Genomic DNA, 21,036 nt, shown 5'->3' with positions numbered 1-21,036 from the left:
TTGCCCAAGGTGACATAGCTAGTAACTGGCAAAAACAGGAACAGAAACCAAGTTTTCTGGCTGGAGCCTTGTGTGTGCTCTTGCCAATGCACTTAGATGCCCCTCATACATGCTCTCTTTTTCTTACCCTGAGATATGGAAGGATAAATATTCTGTTCACTTAGATCAGAAGAGGAGCTATTGACTTTTGATCTCTACCCTTTGCATGGATGTCCTTACTTTCTACTGAGTGCCCACTCATTCAGTCAATAAACATTATTTAAGCACCTGCTACGTGCCAGGCACATTGCTATGTTCTGGAGATACAAAAAGAGCCAAAAGACAGCCCCTTCCCTCCACAAGCTCACAGTCTAATGGCCCATAGGCTCCACCCTCAATAGACCCCAATAGCTGAAGAATTTACCTGATGAGCATCCACATCAGTCTCTAAGAGTCCATGTTTCCTAAGGAGATTCTGAACATCAGCCAGGCCTTTCCCATAATCCTCAGAGGCAACCTGACCATCCACTTCCTCCAGCCAGCGTGCCAAGTCTTCCACATTCTGTTCAAACTGCAGCTGCTTGTTGGCTTCAAGCAACTGAGCTCCTGTGGGGAGACATGAGGCTCAGGCCCAGGAAATGACTTACTTTATTGTAGCAGAAAGGATAGATTGCTGGGTCTGGAACCAGGAAGACCTCAATGCAAATCCCACCTCACATACTCACTAGTTTTGTGATCCTGGGCAAGTCACTTAACCTCTGCCTCAATTTTCTCAATGACAAAATAGGGATCATAATAGCACCCACCTTCCAGAGTTGTTGTGATGGTCAAATAAGATAATATTTCTATACTGCTTCATACAGTAACTGGCAAAAAGTAGATGTTCAATAAATGCTCGTTTAATTCCTTTCATGGTGGATCTTCATTATACTAAGCTTGAACCCCATTCCCTCAATGCCTAAGAGACATAGGAAAGTTGGAGAGGGCTCTGATGATAATAGTTAGTCAAGTCCATTTATGTCCTGCAGGAGTTGTAGTTGATAGTATTGGCTTCACTCCCAGTATTGGGAGCCTGGCTAACAAGTGTCCTCAGTTTCCTCCCAAAGACTACAATATTACCAACTGGCTGTTAAATCTACTCACAGCCTGGCTAGATATCAGGACCTGTAGCATTCCCATTTTTCTTCCTGTTTTGTCTTTGGCTGATATTCCTTTGGTCTCCTAGTCTTAACCCTGATCATGATAATTCCTTAACTTGGAATGGCTTCTCCTCTTTTTCACTTGTCCCACCCTTCCTTCTAAAGTCTGTCCCATGCTACTGCCTTCTATGAAGTCTTTCCTCAGGTTTCTCACTTGCAAAAGAAAGGAGTTGGACCAAGTGACCTATTAGATCCCTACCAAGTCTAAATTTCATGACCTATGACAAGACCCTTTGGACATGGATCTCTCCTCTAGCTGTATCCTTAAGAACAATTATGTCTCCTATTGCAACCAGACTAGCTCCAGCATTGAACTCACTCTTCTGTGTCTTTTGCAATTACTAGCAGTCACGCAGGCAGAGATTGGTGACAGCTATCCAGGTCAGCATAGGAAGTAACACACAAGTATGCTAACCATGACAGCCAGTAAGACGAACCTACTCTATGGAAGTAATGATAGCTACAGGGTTATTTTATGGAGGAGCCAACATTAGGAGGTTGTTGGTGATTTTGAAATTAGCCCACTACCATTCTGAAACAATATAGTGTTTATTTGAACATCTCTGCCATGTACTCCTGTTACAAGAACCTTAAGTGCGTGGAATACTGTTTATCTTTATTTGAATCCTCAGTGCTTGGCACATAATCGGTGTTTAATAAATGTTTGTTGGCTGAATGACTGACTATACCATCCAGATTTTGGCTTTGAAGAATTCTGATTCCCTAACAATGTATGAATATCTCTGTAGTGCTCTGAAGTTCTTTCTACTAGAATGGATACCCAGAGGTCATGGCATGCTTGCATCTGTGTGCCCTTGAGGAAGCAGCATAATAGATGTGACACTAGTTGTTCTTTTCTAGAGTTGTGGGAACAGCTAGCATGGAGACCTAGGCACTGATGACATTAGAGAAATACACCAATGACAATTACGCAAAGACTAGGTTCATTCAAACTTAACTGACACATCCTGGCCAAAATGATGCCCCTCCCCTACTCTTATTCACTGTCATCTTTGTCCTATAGATATATTTTTTCTGCCCTATCAGACTAGGAATGCTCCAAGGACAAATACTTGATCTCCTTACCCTATCCTGGTTTTCCTTCAATGTCCAAAACCAGCATCTGCCCATAGCTAGGAGGCACTCAGCATAGGAGAAGGACTGACTGCTAAGAAACAAATATATTAAAAGTTGTTGATTGTTAACAACTGACCAGCTGAGTGAATGAAATGGGACCAATGAAGGGTGGTAGATGACAGTGTGAGACTGTCCACTGTGGACATTGGTATATTTTCTTAGAGGACTGTCCTTGCCCAGGTTGCATGAGGCAAATAGCAACAATCAACCTTCAAGTCCTACCCCTAACCTTGCCTTGTGTGACATCACTTGGGATAATGTCTATCTTTAAAAGTCCAGTTAATAGCTTAGCATTGTGGAAATTTGCCCAGTCTAGTGAACAGAAGAAGTACATATCTCATCATGAGAAAGTAGATATTAGCATAATAGGCTCTTAGCCAGCACTAAAATTCTTTTTGGATTGATTTATTGATCATTTAAACCAGAAAAAAAGTTAAGAGAAAAGGTGGAGAGCTGAATGGTATCTTCCAGAAGAGGAAAACTCCAGAGAGACACAAACAAGAGAAAATGGGCTGGCATAGCAGAATGGTGGATGCATATTAGACGGCAAAGATGGCTGGAGTTTATAGTTGTGGGATTTGTGCCAGCCCTTGGCCAGGGCTTTTTTTCCTAGGTTTGTATTACTCCATTATTATTCCAGGATGGGTGGGAGCAGAGTTGGGGAGGGGGAACATTGTATGTTTCCACAAGATTCATTAAGTAGAAATGTTTAAGCAAAAAGACAAAAACCTACTGAATTTAATAATAATAGTTAACATTTACATTGAGCTTTAAGGTTTGCAAAACACTTCAATACATTATCTCATTTGATCATCACAACAACCCTATGATGAAAGTGTGAGTATTACCTCCATTTTAGAAATGAAGGAACTGAGGTTGAGAGAATATAAGTGATTTGTCCAGAGTCACATAGACACTCAGTGTCTGAGGCAGGATTTGAACTAAAATCTCCCTGATTCTAATGCCAGAATTCTATCCATTACACCACTTAGCCTCCTTAAAATTTCAGGCCCTAGAGATAAATGCTGAATCATTTTGCTCCATAGAGCAGCCTAATAGCACAGGGGTTGATTATCTTGCAACGTCCTTATATAAGACGACTATATAAAAGAAATGTGGCCCCAGAAGTAAGGTTTATTCTCTTGGTCTTCATGTCATGGAGACAGTACTATTTAGGGTTCCTCTGGTAGAGTTAACAATGAATTATCACAGTATGTATATGTTCCCTGTGCTATCCTTTCGAACAATGAGACCCGGTCAATTTAAGAAGGCTCAGAAAATTCAAGGTATAACAAGGACTTGATGACTGTAAGGTAGCCACTGGAAAGAACAACTAAAGAAAAGAAGGAAATCTTCTTTAGACTGGGCTTTATCAGGCAGTAAGAGGGATATTCATATTCGCAATAATACAGGTAGCAAGGCCCTGGTCAGGACCATGTTCAATAACAAAATTAGCCTGCCTTGAGAAGTCCTTCTTCTGACCTTTTTGCTCTGTAGTTTCCAGGAGCTCCTTCCAGAGGGCAGTGACCTCACTAATGCGGGTAGCCACATTGTCAGAGGCATAGTGGTTGCCATCAATCATCTCCTGCCCAGTTTTCTTCAGGTCGTTGAGGACTTTCTCATTAGCCACTAGCTCCTCCGCAAACACTTGCTGCTTTTGAACTCGACTCTTTAGGTTCTGTGCATCCTTGGGGAAAGAGGGAGATAGAAATGAAATGCAGTGTTAGAAGAAGAAGTGAGAGTTCTGAAGGCAAAAGAGAGAATATAGAAATCGAAGGATATGTTTCTTGAAAAACCTAACAATATTGACAAAGAAGTAGAGGATTGTTTTTAACATCCCAACTGCCTACTTGTCCATCCAGGGGTGGGGAACCTAAGTTTTGCAGAACAAATACTTTTATAAGGGGATTTGTTTTGTGAAGTTTGGATTCAGTTAAAGGGCTGCACTTGAGGACCTAGTGGGCTACAGGTGGCCTCAAGGCTGCAGGTTCCTCACCCCTACTACACAACAATATCTCTCTCCTCTACACATACAATGATGATGAACACGCAAATATGGATGTTGTATCCCACCAACAGAGGCATACACTGGAGAGTTCCTACGGGAAGAGGTTGGGGATAGGAAAAATAGTGTGATTGTCATAATAAACGAGGTGATGGCTGATGACAGCCTCAAACAGAATGGTTACATCAGGAGTGGGTAGATGAGAGTCAACAGGACTTGGCACCAGACTGGCTGAGGGATGTGAGTGAAACATATGGTTGGAGGATATGAATAAGACATGAGTCAAAGACCACTGAGTTATTGAGTCTGAATGGCCAGGAAGATGACGGTGCCACCAACAAAAGCAAAGGGGTTGTGCTCATTGATTGAATGGCTAAACAAGTTGCAGCACATGAATATAATGAAATATTTCTCCACCATGAGAAATTACAAATATGAAGAATACAGAGAAGCCTGGAGGACTTTATGAATGGATGCAAAGTGAAGTCAGCACCATCAGGAAAACAATATGTACAATAGCTTGCAGGTATAAATGAAAAGAATAACAGCAAACTAGGATACAGCTGAGCATTGTGCAACTATAATGACCACTCTTGGTACCAAAAAAGATATGTGAAAATCAACTTCCTTCTCGGCAAAACTGGGGATTGTAATTGTGGAACGTGGCTGGATAGATTGTCAAACAAATATGTTGTTTGATTTGCTGAACTGCTTTTTCCCCTCTCCTTGTTATATATAGACCATGGCATTCAGGATGGGGATGGGGGTACAGATATAGACTCTTCTTAAGCACAACGACCAAAAATCAATTAAAAATCAAATGCATAATGGATCTGAGGTGTTTCTGACAGTGCTTGCCCATGTTGCATTGGGCAACTTCACTGCAGTCTTAGTTCTGAACACAAAGCATGTGCACTTTGCAGGGCACATGCCACCAGGCCATGCAATGCCAACAAACATTGCTGAACAGTAAAAAGGGGTTGCTAATGAAAAAAAAAACCTTAAGAAGTTTAAGAAGCCCTGATATAGAGCATATGTAGAAATGAAAATTACATAGAAACAAATATATCAATAAATATTAAAAAAGAAAAAAACAGAAACAGAGAAATTTAGCTTTGGATACATTGAGTTTAATGTATCAATAGGAACTCCCAATAGAAAGAGATGTAGACATCTTTATGTATGCAATTGAAGATGAAGGGCTGGAGCTTTGGGGAGAGAGCTAATCTGGAGGGACATATTTTAGAGTCATATATTTAGAAGTGGTAACTGAGGGTATGTTCATGAGAAAAAAGAAAGCCAAGGACAGAGCCTTGGGAAATGCCTGGATTTAAGAGGCAAGAGAACGAGGAATCTGTAAAAAGACTAAGAGTGAGATGCTGGAGTTAGGAGTAGGATAATTATAGCACAACATCACAGAGGTCAAAAGATAAAAAAAAAATATCAAGAGGGATAAAGCATTTCTCCCCCATGAACTTCAGTTTTCTAATCTGTAAAATGTGTGGGTTGACAAGATGGGCTCTTGCAATTCTAATATGTGTTATTGTAAATAGAGCTGGTGAGTTTGTGGGTTCCAGCTTCCAGCCTTTTGTGTTAACAATACAAACATTACTCCCCTAACATTGGAGGAGCAAAGTGACCAAAAAGACATGATGGAAGACACGTCCAGGAAAGAGACAGAAACATAATTTTTCAAACTGTGTTCTGGATAAGGGAGGGGAGGGTCAGGATAAAGAATAGTTGCCCATTGAAGATACCTGGAATTAGACCTTGCCCACCTTGTAATCCTCATCATCTGCCAACTTTTTCTTCTTATTGATCCAGTTCTTCAGGTCATCAGAGTCTTGGTAGAGCTGCTGCAGAAGTAGGGCATCTTCCAGCTGCCTCCGTCGGGCAGCAGCCCGGGCACGCAGGGCATCTCGCCGTGCCAAAAGCTATAAAAGAATCACAGACAACATTGCCATCAGCAAAACTACAAGGGTCATGCAAAAACACCAGCAGCACCTGCCACCCCAGCACTCACCACACAGCTAAGTCCCTGAAACCCAATTGACAGATACCCCACTCATGGCTACGGAAAACACAGACATACCCCATCCCTGATCTCAGCAATATTCTCAGAATCATAATGGTCATTGTCGATCAGTTTGGTTGCTGTCTTGTCCAGCGTCTGGTGAGAGAGAGAGAGAGATTTGGTTACTACGAGGACAGTGGATACAAGTTGTGCAAGTTATTAAAAAACTTGTCTTGGAAAGCAAGTGCTCTGAAAGGAAACTTTTCAAAAATCAGACCTTCTAGAAATAGGTGACATTGCCTCTGATGTCCCTGATAAGAATGGCTAAAAATTAGACAGAAAAGACTTGTCAATTCTATTTCTTTTTCTTACGAGGACTGGGAAAGGTTGAGTACAATATTAGCACAGAGGTCAAGGATGAATGGGAATGGATGAGAAGCTCTGGTACAGTGGATAGAGCACCAGGTCTGGAGGAAGGAAGACCTGAGTTCAAATATGACATTAGACACTTAGTAGCTAGGTGACCCTGGGCATGTCATTTAATCTTTTTGCCTCAGTTTCTTCCTCTGTAGAATAGGGGTAATAATAGCATCTACCTCCTAGAGTTGTGAAATTGAAATGAGAAAAGAATTATAAGGCACTTAGCATAGTGCCTGGAGCATAGTAAGTACTAAGTAAATGTTATCTATTATTATAATTATTATTAGTGGGTTGGTGGGTAGAGACTATGGTCTCATGAAGATAGCTGAGAGGCAAATATGGCAGATAAGAACTGAAGAAGACCAATCACGAAGCAGCAACCCAAAGCTGTGTTTGAGATGCTTTTCAATTATTTTAAAAAACAGGAGACAAATTTCTAGTAAGAACCAAAAGATACATAGTGGGCTAAAACCATGAATCTGTTGCTTTGATCTGGACAGTCTTTGATTAGAATCTTAATGCCATTGCTGAGCTCCACAGATTAAGTGGAATAGGGAAAATTGGGGTAGGGGGCAGAGAAGAAAGAGGGGAAAAATACTATAAAATAATTCAATTCAATATAATTCAACAAACATTTATTGTATCTATCATGTGCCAGAAGTTGTTGCTAAAAATTGGAGATACAAGCATAATCCTGCCCTCAAGGAGCTTAGATTCTACTAGAGAAAAATATGCACAGATGAGTACTTGGATATAACTTGGGAATCCAGATATGATTCTGAAGATTTCTTTCAAAGAATTATTCAGACTAGAGAAGAGAAAGTGAAAGGTTGATTGTTTTATGATTCAAATGCATGGCGAATGGTTAAATAGCAGATTGAGAAGCATTGCTTTCTATCTTTCTAAAGTCAAGAAAAGGAGAATTTATGCTGAATGTCAGGAAAACCTTCTTGGCAGTGAGGGTTGTTGGAAACCAGAAAGAGTAAGAAAGAGAAGGCATATCATCTCTTCCAGAATATACTCCCCTCACTCCAAAAAAATTTATAACCACATATATTTGAGACAGTATAGGAGCAGTCCTGACTGGAAACAGTAAGGTGGAAGAGAAGGCCTCCACCCACATCAAATTCACTATCTAAACCCAAGACCCAGGACTTACCGTAATCTTCTCCTCCTGGGCATCAAAGGCCTCCTCAAAGTCATCATGCTTCTGAAGAAGGGCTTCCACACTGCCCAGGGAATTCCCCAAGTCCTCATTCTCCAAGAAGGCCTATAGAGAGGATATCAACAGAAGATGATGATATCCAGATCAGAGTCAGGTTCCCAAGTGAATAAACAGAAACAAATCAGAAAGACATTGGACAAAGACATCACAAAATATTCATCCCTGCCTTCCTACCTTTAAAGCAGATGGCATTTCCAAAGTTTATCAGGTCCTTTCTACCTCAGTCCTCTTCACTAATTTACATACCTCCCTCCCTTTCATGTCTACCACAACACAACCCCTGCTCTGTGAAGTTGCTCTCTTAATGTCTTGTCCATCCCTGTCCAGTACAGCACTTGTACCTGCTTGTTATCTTTGTGTTTTGTGCCTTTTTTGTCATCTCTGTTCTGACACCACAGATGGACTATATGGCCCTCAAGTGGACAGCTTTGGACCTTCTCTCCCCTACTCTTCAGGGGACTAAAGGCTGATACTGTGTTCTCTCCTCACCTCTTGTCTGCTCATCCAACTGTCCACTTGCTCGCTGTCTCGATAGAAAAGGTGCAGGTCCAAGCACTGCTCATACTGGTGATGGCGTCTCTCCCATAATTCCAAGAGTGCAGCATGATCATTGTCAAGAGAAGACATCTTTAGGGAAGAGAGAGAACAAGTTAGGTTGATTGGGGGAAGGGGCTTAATGAGGTAAGATCTGTGATAGTCCAACTGAGTTGAGTCCCCAACTGTGTCATGAACAGAGCCTAAAGACTAGGGACTCCCAGGACCAAATTACATGATATGACCTTTGCTCCACTTTAGCTCTTTCAGATTCAGCTATCTTATCTGTGAAATGGGGATAATAATAGCACTACCTCACAGAGTTGTGAGGGTCAAATTAAATTACATATGTAAGGTGTTTCATAAACCTTAAAGCACCATATAAATGCCAGATATTATTATTACTACTCTGTTTGAGCTAACTCACTCAGCAACTTTCTTTCACTAAGTAAACCAGATGAGTCCCTCATTTGCAGTCCCAGCAGGAATCACATTTGTGCAGTCAATAGGAATTGGGCTATAAGCTTCAAAATAAGATGGATCCCCAGACTGAATGACCAGATCAGAAAGCTAAGAGCAGCATGAGATAATGGAAATCAGAGCACTTGGATTCTTGCCCCAGTTCTACCTAGTGCTACTTAAATGATCTTTGGATATTTGCCTCTCCAGGGCCTCATCTAAAGAAGGAGGGTGTTGGGTTCTCTAAGCTCTTTCCAGCTACATACAGAAGATCTAAGGACTACCCAGTGAGGATGATTTTAGAACACTAAACTGACAAGATAGACAGAGAATGAATATGGCAATTCCATTGCTGGAGGTCTTTGGTAACAGGAATACTCGTATCTGTTATAGGTTGGGTGAAGTTTCACTCATCAGAGACTTTTGAAGCCTGAAGAGACCTTAGAAATAAGTTAATCTCACAGAGAAGCATTTATCTAAATGCTTTCCTGAAGTGTCTCTTATTTAAGACTTTTAGTATATTCTGGACCTTTGTTCAGGGTAAAAAGGAAGCAAATTACTAGTCATTAAAACGTCCAAGTTACCTTTCCATGAACTTCTTCAGAGGCCTCATGGTCAGCATCCAACAGATACTGCCCAGTCTCCGCTGCTGACTGAAATCGGTCTTCATAGGAATCAATTTCATGCTGTGATTACAAGACAAAATGTGATTAAGTTGAAGTCAGAAGAATGCAGATTTTTCTACCACATAAAACTGGGAAACACAGACATTGGTGGTCAAGGAAAGTTATGGAATCTTGTTGATAGAGATGTGACCTCACTCCATGACCCACTCTCTTGGTTTTTGTCTAAAGATTGGCAAACTATGACTTGTGGGCCAAATCCTTATTTTGTGTGGTCTGCTAGCTAAGAATGGCTTTTAGGTTTTTAAAGCTCATAAGCCATACAAAGACAAGTAGTGAGTTGGGTTTGGACCTCAAGCCATCATTTGCTGATCTCTGATCTAGTCCTATCAAAACATTATTTCCAAGCAGTCTGTCCAAACTTGAGACAGAGACATTGTATAAGCAATTGAAGTAACTTAAACGCCAGAGGAGGAGAGTCAGTGGTTACAACCCCCTAATCCTCAATGCTTTCCAGGACAGTCCAGGATCAAGGTAACTCCAGACTCTAAAAGCAGTTCATTCTTATGATTTAAAAAAAATTCACTATTTGTGATGCTATGAGGTCACATACAAAGTTTTGTCATAATAGATGCTGACCACAATATCTGATTTCATCCAGAGACTAATAATAAAGATTGTCCTCGTCTTAAATTTATTATCTCCTTGAGGACAATGACTCATAAAAGGTCTGAATCACCACGCTCTCTGAATCATCAACCTCTCCACGCTGAGGTTGTGGACAGTGTGTCTCTGGCCATAAACTAAGTGTAAGACAAGTGTGGCCAAGGCTATAGCTTTGGGCCTTACAAATGTGAAGAGGGATTTCTCCTGATCTCTTACAAGGTCTATGCAGAACTAACTATATCACCTTCCTGTTCAAAAGCCTTTAGTGGCCTCCTCATGAATAAAGTATAGACTCCTTCGCCAAGTATATGCATCCTCCTCACCCTCCTCCCAAACTAGTTCTAATTTTATTTCCCTGTACACCCCTTCTTTCACTCTACATTCCAGCCAGATTGTCATTGGCTATTCTTTGATGTCCTCTTGAAGGGTTCCTACCTCCATATATCCAGGAAACTGTTCTCCATACCTTGAATACACTTGCTCATCATCTCTGTTTTCAAGGCCCAATTCTGGTACTACCTCTTGTTGTTTTTTTTTTAATTTTTTTAATTACTTTGTGTATTTGTAACCTCAGTGCTTAGCATAATCTCATGCACTTAGTAGTTGCTTTAATAACTGTTTATTGACTGATTATCCTCCTCCATGAAGACTCTCTTGGTCCCTCTAGATGAAAGTGATACCTCCCTCTCCGCATGTTCCTCAAATACTTTGCCTGTGTTCCTCCTTTGTCTTTATAATTTTTTTTAATATTTCCCCAGTGTCTACTACTGAGACCTCTTCTTATCTATATGTCATAAAGTCACAGCCTATAAGATACAGCTTCACTTGAAGGTGGCATGAAATGTATGATTTTGATTTAGGTTTGAGCTAAAGCAATTTGCAGGACATGGGGCCCTCATAAGTCCTACTGAGAAATGAACTATGAAGAGGAACAGGTCATGGGGAACAGATGCCATACCTTATGCTGTTGGTGCCTGTCTATCAGGGCTTCCCCACCTGCCACATCTGTTGGCAGCTCATCTGCATTGATAAGGGCTGTTTTCTCTACCATCCAGCCAGTGAGTTCATCAAAGTCAGACAAGAAGCGCTGGTACCTAAGATAAGGAGAGGGCAAAGGAGCAGGGGAGGAGAGAGACAGTCAGTCTACCTAGCTAATTAGGGCCCCTGGGAAGAGGAAAAATACCCAATGTGCTTAAATTTCCACAAAAGGAAGGTAACTCTACAGACCTCCGGATTGGAGGGTTTTGAAAAACGAAAATGGACAGTTAAAAGATGCTGCAGTATATTCTCTATCCCTGAGGATCAAAGCTCAAGGAGCCAGATCTTCCTTCAACTCAAAGTAAATATTTGCTCAGTTAAGATTCATTGAATTTTTCACATGGGAAAAAAATGAGGAAGTTAAAATGACTTACTCTAGGTCATGTAAAAAGTCAAAAGCAAAAATCTGATTGGTGTTACTTGATCTGGATGTGGATTATCTACTTGGTGACTTGTCCACAACACATATTTTAATTCAGGCATGTATCTCCCTCTTGCTTGCTTTCTCTCTCAAGTTGCTCTTCACTTCTCATAAATGAACACAGTGCCTTACTCAAAGATGCTTGAAAGTGTTTGTTATCTGCTTGATCTTGGCTCAGATAATATAGGCTCATATGCATTGTAGCCAAAGGAAAATATATAGGAAGGTGAATCTATGCAAAATTCCATTCAGAGTTAAATATAAACTATATTTTATTGGTTTCAAATTATCTGTTGATCGCAAATAGCTTGCACTGAGATGGCTGTGAAACCCTTGACTTTGTATTTATTCAGTTTATGTATCACATTCTCTATATTAGTTTAGAGTGCATTGGGGAACTGGCTTCTAGTCCCCATTCTACCACTAACTAACTTTATGACTCCAAGAAAGTTATTTAAATTGACCTGCCTCATTTTCCATATCTAAATATAAATATTATGTAACTCTATGTCTTAGCAAATGTAAGGGTTACTGGGATGATAAAATGCAAATCCTGTTTTGAAAGCATTTTACAAAATTAAAAGTACTTTATTATCATGAAAGATTACCATCATTCAGATTAATTTTGTTTAACAATATAAACTTTACTGGTTGGTCTTCTGTTGTCATAAGTAATCAGAGGTATGACCTTTCAGAATTGTTGCCAAGATGATATAAATCAGAACATGTGTGAATTGTTTAACTACATGGAACAAACCATAGGATCTTACAGCTAGATCTAGAAAAGACCTCATGGACTCATTGGTCCATACATTTAGGACTCCAAGGAAGCTTACAAGTTAATGAATACAATACCTTTGTTTTATAAATGAGGAAATTTGGGCTACCCTAGTTATAAGGAGGAAAACTGACATATACGTGGCTATATGTATAGAGGCATCTCAATACCTATAAGTATACGTATGAGTGTAGTGTATGCGTGTGTAAAGCACATACATATGTGTACACATATATCTCTATACATATCTATCTATTGATCTATCTACCTGTTCGTATAGATATATAAATACTACACGTATAATATGTATAAATATATACATATATTTACATATGTATACATATATAATGTGTGTATAAATATGTACACAACACATGTATATGTGTGTATGTCTCTCTTTACATTTAATACTATATAATGTACATATCTATGTGTATATATGTGTATATAAACAATACACATATGTACATATCCATAAGTATATATTTGTGTATATATATACACATGCATATTTATGTCTATACACACACACATAAACACAGATTATTTGGTGAAGAGAACCATGAGGACAAAAGAAACTAATTTTCCTAACTTTATGTAAATCTACAGAGGGTTTACCTACACAAATTTGTACTCCCATTCCTCATCCAAGCAGCAGGTCAGAGATTCTTGTTATAATTTTTTACTACTTTGCCACTTTCATGTTTGACTTAGACATGCTTATCCCCCCCAACCCCACTCACACCCCAGATTTTGAAGTGAGGAAGCTCTGGGATGGGGTTTTTCCTACCAGTATGATGCCTGAAGCTTGGCCTGTCTTTTGGTAGCTAGAGCCCGGATATGCGCCCAGTTAGAGGCTAGTTCTTCTTTCTTCTCCTGGATCTGAGATGCATCTGAGGGATGGGAAACCTGTAGCTTATCTGCCTTAGCACACAACTCTTTCACCTATAAGATGAAAAACTGATTTCAGCACTCATCTAGAACCCTTGGTATGGATAATTATTTCCCTTAAATCAAGAAAGAAAATATCTGGTATCATAGACTTAGAGGTAAAGTAGAAGAGACTGTAGAGATAATTTTAGCCAATCCCACTTCCCTCATTTTACAGACAAGGAAATTGAGGCCCAGAGTGAAGTGTCTTAACCAAATCTACACAGGAATTGAGTGGGAAAGCTAGGATTTGAACCCCATTTCCCAGGCTGCAAATCCAATTCTCTTTCCAGATTCTGCCAGATGAAGTTTCTGAGGGTGGGTACTCTAAATCAAAGTTTCAGGGGAATGATGACTTCTCAGTCATTGACAATTTTCCTTTTATTTACTATAGAGTGGCTGTGAATACATACACCATTAAATCCAATAGAAGTCATATTCTGCCTATAGTCTGGGGATTCATTCTGGGTTCCCCAAGTGGACATAAACATGGACAACTGTAAGGAGAAGGCCAAGTACCTAACTCAGGAACAGGGCCATGAAAGGGGAATGAAAAATGTGGCTTTGTTTTGCTGAGGAAGGAGCTCAGCGTTAAATGACATGTGTGATTTGCTGGGATTGTAGAATTATTAAGCAATTAAGCAGTTCTTGGCCAGGTTCTAGAGCATCTCTGCTTCTTCTTTGCCTAGGTGAGAGGTAAAGATAGCATCATCGAGTCTGAAGAAAAATTTGGAAGGTGATTGAATAATGGATTCCTAGTGTTTTAGGGGGAGGGGGGAGTCATAGGTAGGACCAAAAGAAACAGAAAAGCTGTATCAGCAAGAGTCTTTGTTAGATAGAAGCAAGGGGCTTCTGGGTCGGAAACTGATGAGAATTTTCTGTTTGTCATTTTTATATACAGGAGAATTTTTCATCCATCCATGGTGATTTAGTTGCAGGTGGTCCTGAAGAAAGGTGAATGGTTAAGAAAACATCTCAATTTGAGAAACCAGCCATTCCTGGTGCTCACCTTGTCCTCCATGACTGCCAGGCTCCTTTCCAGGCCCTTGTGACTGTGGAACAGGGCTTCAGAACTAACCAGGTCTTTGCCAAAGTCTTCTGAGGTGAGAAGAGGCTCCTTCTCCTTGATCCACTGAATAGCTTCAGCCACATCCCTACCAGACACATAGATAAATTCCAAATTTGGGAGGGTTCAGGGGAACCAGGGGAGCCAGAGAAATAGCATCAAAACCACAGAGCAAGCAACCAGCAGAGGGCATGATTGCCAAGATAAAACCTTGCCCTCCCTGGCGCTAGCCTATATTCTGGGCAATAGACATTGGGACATTGGTCAAATAGTCTGTGCAGTGTCCGTGACCAATAAACCAACATCGACATGAGTGTAAAAGAATGTTTACATGAGTCAAAGTTTATATGAGTCAAAACATCATTTCACCCATATCAACTGCCCTGCTTCAGAAAGTGTTCTTCCTGACTTGGGGGTCCATCTTTGAACTATTGCCATGATCTCCTTTTCTGGTTCCTGTTTTAGCCATTTGGATTTGGTAGCCCCATTAACTCTGGCTGTATTATGCAAAGCACTCCATTTACCCTCTCTTTTCAAAACTTGATTCCTACCCTTTCCTCAGGGCTTCATTTCCCTGGCTCCTCTTCATTGAGTCCCCATCACCAACAAGTATTAGGATTTTTGGAAGGGGTTGGTAGCGAGGGAGGAGGGATTCATCCCCCAGCTTTTTCAAAAGGGAGGTGGGAGAGGAATGGTGCAGAAAGCAATCTCTTCAGGCTCCTTTTTAATGATATCACTTAAGTTACAGCTAACCTCCAGGAGACTCATCCATGAACACACTTTCTGACATGAGAATTCATCCTTTCTACATGGCAAATGCTTCCTTTACAGAAAGAGGGGGAGTGCTAAGATTCCATTATTTGGGCCATGCATTCAAGGACATACCTGAGTCTTCTTGAGGCTGTAAGGACTTCAGCTCTAAATCCCCTTCCCCAATAATCCTTCTACCACCAACACTTTTAGCACCTGTATCCCCCAACTATGATACTTACCACCACCACACCAAGATGTTCTCAAACAATTGATATCAAAGAATAAATTACATATTATAAAAGTTCCTAGCCCCAGAGGTCACACTCCATCAGTAGCTTTAAGAGGCCCCAGAGTTAATGTATCAGTACCTGTTGAAGCGCTGCAAGTCAGCCGCAGCAGAAAGAGTGCCCCGCCTCTGGAGAGCTAACCCCTGGAGACGCTGCCAGTTGGTATTTACTTCATCCTGCTTTGACTTGATTAGCTCCAGTTGTGGGTGATCTTCCTTTGGGGACCAAAGCAATATAGAAGTTAGGGGGTTACTGGAAGCAGATAAAGGCTAGCACAAAGAGATTTTTCCCCCAGTATGTCATGAAGGTAGTCCATACTCCTCCAACTGTGGAATGGTCCATACTAACCTGGTATGAGAGACCTCCCTTCTCCTTTCCTCCTAGATTTGCTTTGAGTGGCATTTACAAAATTCTGCAGACATTAATGCCAAATATTCTAAACAAATGGAATCTGACTCTGATTTTTGTTTCAAAACTCTGCTGTGTTGGTCTTTTGTAACCCTTTGGACAAAGGAATTCTCTCTCTCACTCTCTCTCTCTCTCTCTCTCTCTCTCTCTCTCCCCTTGGTCATTCTGAGCCATTCCTATATGGTCAATCACTGCCCTTACCTGAGCACAGCACATCCTCTCCTTGAGTGTTGTAGTCTAGGGTGGCCATGAGGATCTAGTCCTAGCAATAAAGCTATGTTCTCATTAGCCTATGTTCTTGCATCTGAGGTAGTTTTGCAACAACAACAACAGCTCCTATACTGTGCAACACTTTGGGTTAAGAATAGGAACTAAACCTGTGATTTCATTGGCATAGGAATCTCCCAGGCGAGGGAGACCCCCACCCCAACAGTGCAGGTCAGCACCTAGGACTTTTATTCTTAGAGAATTGCACATAGTACTGGGACACTGAATGGCTTCTCCGAATCACAAAGCCAATATTTATTCAGAGGTACATGAACCCAAGACTTACTGGTTCTGAGGCCAGCTCTGTATCCACCATGCATAATGCTTTAAAAATTCAAAAAGTGGAGGATGGAAATTGGGAAAAGTTCATATATGCATCTGAGTAGAAAAAGCTTTTAATTGGTCATCAGAACATATATGCTTCTGTCCTGGACCCCATACTACACTTACTATAGTCCCTATCATCAGCAACAGGGACAGACTAATCCTTATGGTTCACGGTTGTCTTCTAAATGAAATGGGATAATGGGACAGCACGAGATAGTCACCTCCCAGTTATCTCTATGAGGGTTACCAATAATGAGTTAGTTACACCCTTATACTCTATACTAATAGAGTTTAATCTGCCTTCCTCCTGTTACCCAGAATACCCATATGGTGTTTCTCCCAGAGTCAGCCTGTGTGTAGCATTAACACGAGTGCTCATTTTACTATTAGCCTTAAAAATAGAAGGAAAATCTCTTTGCTTTAGGAAAAGAAAAATCTACAATACATTCTGAAGTCAAATGGGAATGGTTTCTTTGACTTTTTGTTTCGTCACAGCACTGTTTGATTCTGTGAGTATGGAAAATCCAAAGCTGGTTGTTCTCACCTAGTGGTACTCCTCCTTATCCTTCCAGAGGAGTGCATTGGGACCAGAAATGATGGTCAGCACCTGTGCCCAGGGCCCTTTTCTCGGGAGACAAATCACTCCTCTTTCTCCCTAGATGTGTTCCACCCACCCCTCCACTGCATCTATCATGGTTTGTCAAGGACCTGTCACCCACTATGGCCACTGTGCTTTCCCCGGGGACTATATCTCCTGCTTCCATGTTACCTGAGCACACTGGTTGGCAAACTCATTCACTGAATCTACTCGTCCTTCACGAGCTGCCAAATCAACCTGGAACTCCTCAAATTTCTTGTGCAGAATCTCGGTCCGCTCCCAGTCTTCACCCAGTTCTACTGATGTCACAATGGCTTCCTGTAGGGGTATAGAACCATTTAAGAAATTCTCTGGCAGGGTCCAGACACCAGACATATGACGTGGGCAGAAAGTGAATAAGGAGAATATTAAGAGAAGAGCCAAGGGAAACCCACTTAGGAGAGATTAAATGACAGGATGGGATTACCCTTGGCACATATGGCATTTGCCTCATGGCCCATGGGGTCACCTGCTCTTAACTTCCATTGAGGGAGAAGACAGTAGTCGAAGGAACCCTTGAAAACACTGCCTGGTGACATAAAACTGTCACGATTTGCATAGCCTGTTAGGAGGGAGTTCATTCAACTCAAGGATTATTCTTCAAGTGCCCAAAAGGCACACATCTTTCTTAGGTGTCACTAGTACTATAGTAACAAGGGCAACCATTAAAAGGATAGAAGAGTCACTGAGTCATGAAAGATGAGGTTGGAGCTAAAAATGTTTATCAGACATGTCCTGGAATAATTATAAATTTTCTTGAGCAGCATCCAGTATTGTGGTAGGAGGGGAGAAAGCAGTCACTTAGATTCTCTGGTATTTAACTTTCTTCATATGTATAATAGGAGTAGGAAGAGAAGTGGACTAGATTATCTCTAAAGTAATTTTCAGCTTCAATGTAACCATGAATATAAGAAATTATATAGATTCTAATAATTATGTAGATTCCTTTAAACTTTGGGATAAATCATTTGATATTTCTTGTTTTCAGTTCCTCTTGTATATAAACACATTGGAGTGTTTATCATTATTCTGAAATAAAATCTACCCAGGGGTAGCCTTTTGTCTTCCCCTATTCCAATTCCCACAGGACTCATCCATCCCCATTCTCTATCAGGCCTCTTCTTCCTCCATCACTACCAGGAAGTAAAACATCCCTACTTGAGCTCTGCCTTTTTCCCCATTCTCTTTCGTTCAGTTGTTATTAGACAGAGGTGGCAGGCCAGTCATGGGCCACTCTGTTTCTTACCTTGTCACTTATCCACTCCAAGATGTCAGCACACTCCTGCAAGTACTGCTGTAGCTTCAGGACCTGCAACAGCCGGGCACCCTTCTCCGCTGTCACCTCCAAGAGCAAATCCCACAGTCTCTTCAGCTCTTCCAGATGTGCCTAGAGGGAGGAATCACAGAACCAGAAACTCAGAATTAGTAGGGAGCTCAGTGGCCATTGCATCTAACTCACATCTGAGGAGGACCATCCTCTAGAGCATTTCCAAGAAGTGTTCTTCTAGCCTCTATTGGAAGACCTCCAGAGAAGGATTTACTTCCTAGAGAACCTTTTTTTTCTTTAGTGTAGTTTGTTTTATAGTCAATGTAACAAATATTTATGAAGCACAGGATATGTGCATTGAACTACACCAAGTGCTGAGAATTCCAAAACAAAAAAGTGCTTACACTCAAGGACCTTATATTCTATCAGAAAAAAAAAATGTCCATTTTTTATGGATTGGAAATCAGCGCCTTGGAAATTTTTACTCATTACTCCTAGTTTTACCCTCTAAGAATTAACTGCACAAATCTCATTCCTCTTCCAAGTACACTCTACGAAGCCCTTGAATAAAGCTCATGTACCTCCTAAGTTTTCCTTTCTCCAGATTTCACGTCTTCAATTATTTCAACCAATTATACCATGGTATGGTCTGTAGTCCTCTCATTATCCAGCTTCCCTTTGTTGGACATGCTTCAGAAGAGCAGAAATGGCCATAGGGAAGAGGATAGTAAATCAGGAACTTATGCCCTACCTTGGTTAGCACTCCATCAGATGTCTTTGGAGTGGAGTGGGGGATGGGCAGGGTGGAGGTGAGGGGATTGATGGTGTTTTTAAATTTAAAGGTCATTCACTTCCTGCCTACACATAAGTGGAATCCCCTATTGGGTTACCACTAGATGATAAAAGGTTGTGTGGATTTGATATAATAATTCCCATTGGATTGTGTATATGTGTGTGTGTGTGTGTGTGTACATATACATTGACCTGAAGGGAGAGAGATTATATATATATATATATATATATATATATATATATATATATATATATATATATATATATATATATATGTATATGTATGTATGTTTATACACATATACATATATTCTATGTATATACATACACACATATTGAATATGTGTGTGTATAAATTGATAACATGTAAAAGGTATTTAAATCTTAAAGGGAGTGATTCAGTATATGTGTATGTGTGTATAATATTCAATATATAATTTATTCATATATGTAGATATCATATATGTATGTAAAATATATTTATGCATATATAGAAACACTCCCTTCAAGATTCAAGTACCTTCTACATGGTATCATCACCTGTACATATGTACACATTATGTACATATAGATAATGGTAACAGAATACTTAGATAAATAAATAGCTAGCTAGCTGGTAAATAGATAAATAGATGATACCTTGTAGAAGGTACAAGTGATTCAATGAGACAGAGGTCAGGAGGCTCCTCTCTATACAAGATAAGATTCAAGTACTTTCTACATGGTTCCCACCAACTTCTAATTCCCTCCCTCCCCTCTAACAATTTTATATTTAACAATCTTGCATTTACTTTACAATCATTTTGTATGGAATACTATATGCCCATGTTGTCTCCCCTGATAGAACAAATGTAAGCTCGAAAATGAGTAGCTTAATTTTCTACCAAGACCCTGCACAGTGACTGTCAACATAGTAGGCATTTAATAAGTACTACTTTGTTGACCGATTGATTGATTCTAGAACTCTCCTCACCTTGGTGTCTTCATGAGCAAAATGTCCTTCAACAAATCTATCTCTTCTGATTTCTTCCAGCTCAGGAATCACCCTAGATTTTGCGTGCACTTCAGTTTCAAAGGATTGATGTTTCTGGTATTTCCCCTGTAGTTTAGAAGCCAGAGAAGATGGTTAGAGCACTCCACACTGCTCCCACTTCCCAAGATCCTCTAGAAATCATCAGAGTTCACCTTGTCCCTTCTTTCATTCTGAGGTGAATTGATAACCAATGGATATGGCTAGGGTATCTACATTTTAGAATAAATTGTTCTCTAGGGGTAGGAAGGAGAAGGATATTCATGACAAAATTTTTAAGAAGCCCAGATACCAAAGGTAAGGGGCTATGTATGTTCATTATAAAGATAATGCCATCAAAAAATCAAATTAAAAATGACTAAATTCACACAGAAAGCTATATGCTTAAGATCCTTCCAAGCTCTAAATGTATGACCCATGGCATCCAGCCATTTATAATTTGCCAAAAAAGAAACACACTCACATACATAGACTTCACTGACATAATATGTATACTTCAGAGACCTGTGAATGTAACCATGTGTACAGTTTCCTTTGTAGAACATTTCCCTCTCTTCCCCTTCCCATACTTTAGTAGTCTTGTTGAGTTGCTATGACAAAACCATTTCATGGTGGCCAACTTCTGGTAAAAAGTTTCTCTGAAGTCAGCCAGAGAGACCCTAAGATAACAGACATAGGTATTATATTCAAAACCTATGTGGTTTGATGGCAACTGCTAGAGCTTTTTCTTCCTATGCATATATTTCAAGATGCCAAGAGTCATCTTTTGACTAC

At 40.3% G+C, this 21,036-nt stretch overlaps 1 protein-coding gene across 3 annotated transcripts in view; it reads right to left on the bottom strand.

Moving 5' to 3' along the window:
- Window positions 1–21,036, bottom strand: part of SPTA1 (spectrin alpha, erythrocytic 1) — a 100,952-nt gene that overhangs the window by 78,664 nt on the left and 1,252 nt on the right. For all 3 annotated transcript variants that reach the window (XM_036755326.1, XM_036755327.1, XM_036755328.1), the window contains exons 2-15: window positions 20,206–20,331; window positions 18,420–18,560; window positions 17,306–17,452; window positions 15,616–15,749; window positions 14,438–14,582; window positions 13,289–13,443; window positions 11,220–11,355; window positions 9,557–9,658; window positions 8,469–8,606; window positions 7,914–8,024; window positions 6,413–6,490; window positions 6,099–6,254; window positions 3,798–4,002; window positions 404–585 (exon numbers count right to left, since the gene is read on the bottom strand). In XM_036755326.1, the coding sequence (XP_036611221.1) occupies window positions 404–585; window positions 3,798–4,002; window positions 6,099–6,254; window positions 6,413–6,490; window positions 7,914–8,024; window positions 8,469–8,606; window positions 9,557–9,658; window positions 11,220–11,355; window positions 13,289–13,443; window positions 14,438–14,582; window positions 15,616–15,749; window positions 17,306–17,452; window positions 18,420–18,560; window positions 20,206–20,331 (1,956 nt within the window). The remainder of the gene's footprint in view (window positions 1–403; window positions 586–3,797; window positions 4,003–6,098; window positions 6,255–6,412; window positions 6,491–7,913; window positions 8,025–8,468; window positions 8,607–9,556; window positions 9,659–11,219; window positions 11,356–13,288; window positions 13,444–14,437; window positions 14,583–15,615; window positions 15,750–17,305; window positions 17,453–18,419; window positions 18,561–20,205; window positions 20,332–21,036) is intronic.

This window comes from Trichosurus vulpecula, chromosome 4, assembly GCF_011100635.1.
Source record: "Trichosurus vulpecula isolate mTriVul1 chromosome 4, mTriVul1.pri, whole genome shotgun sequence".
In the NCBI taxonomy this organism is placed as follows: domain Eukaryota; kingdom Metazoa; phylum Chordata; class Mammalia; order Diprotodontia; family Phalangeridae; genus Trichosurus; species Trichosurus vulpecula.
The sequence above is the reverse complement of the archived record's forward strand: the minus strand, read 5'-3'. Positions and strand labels throughout refer to the sequence as shown.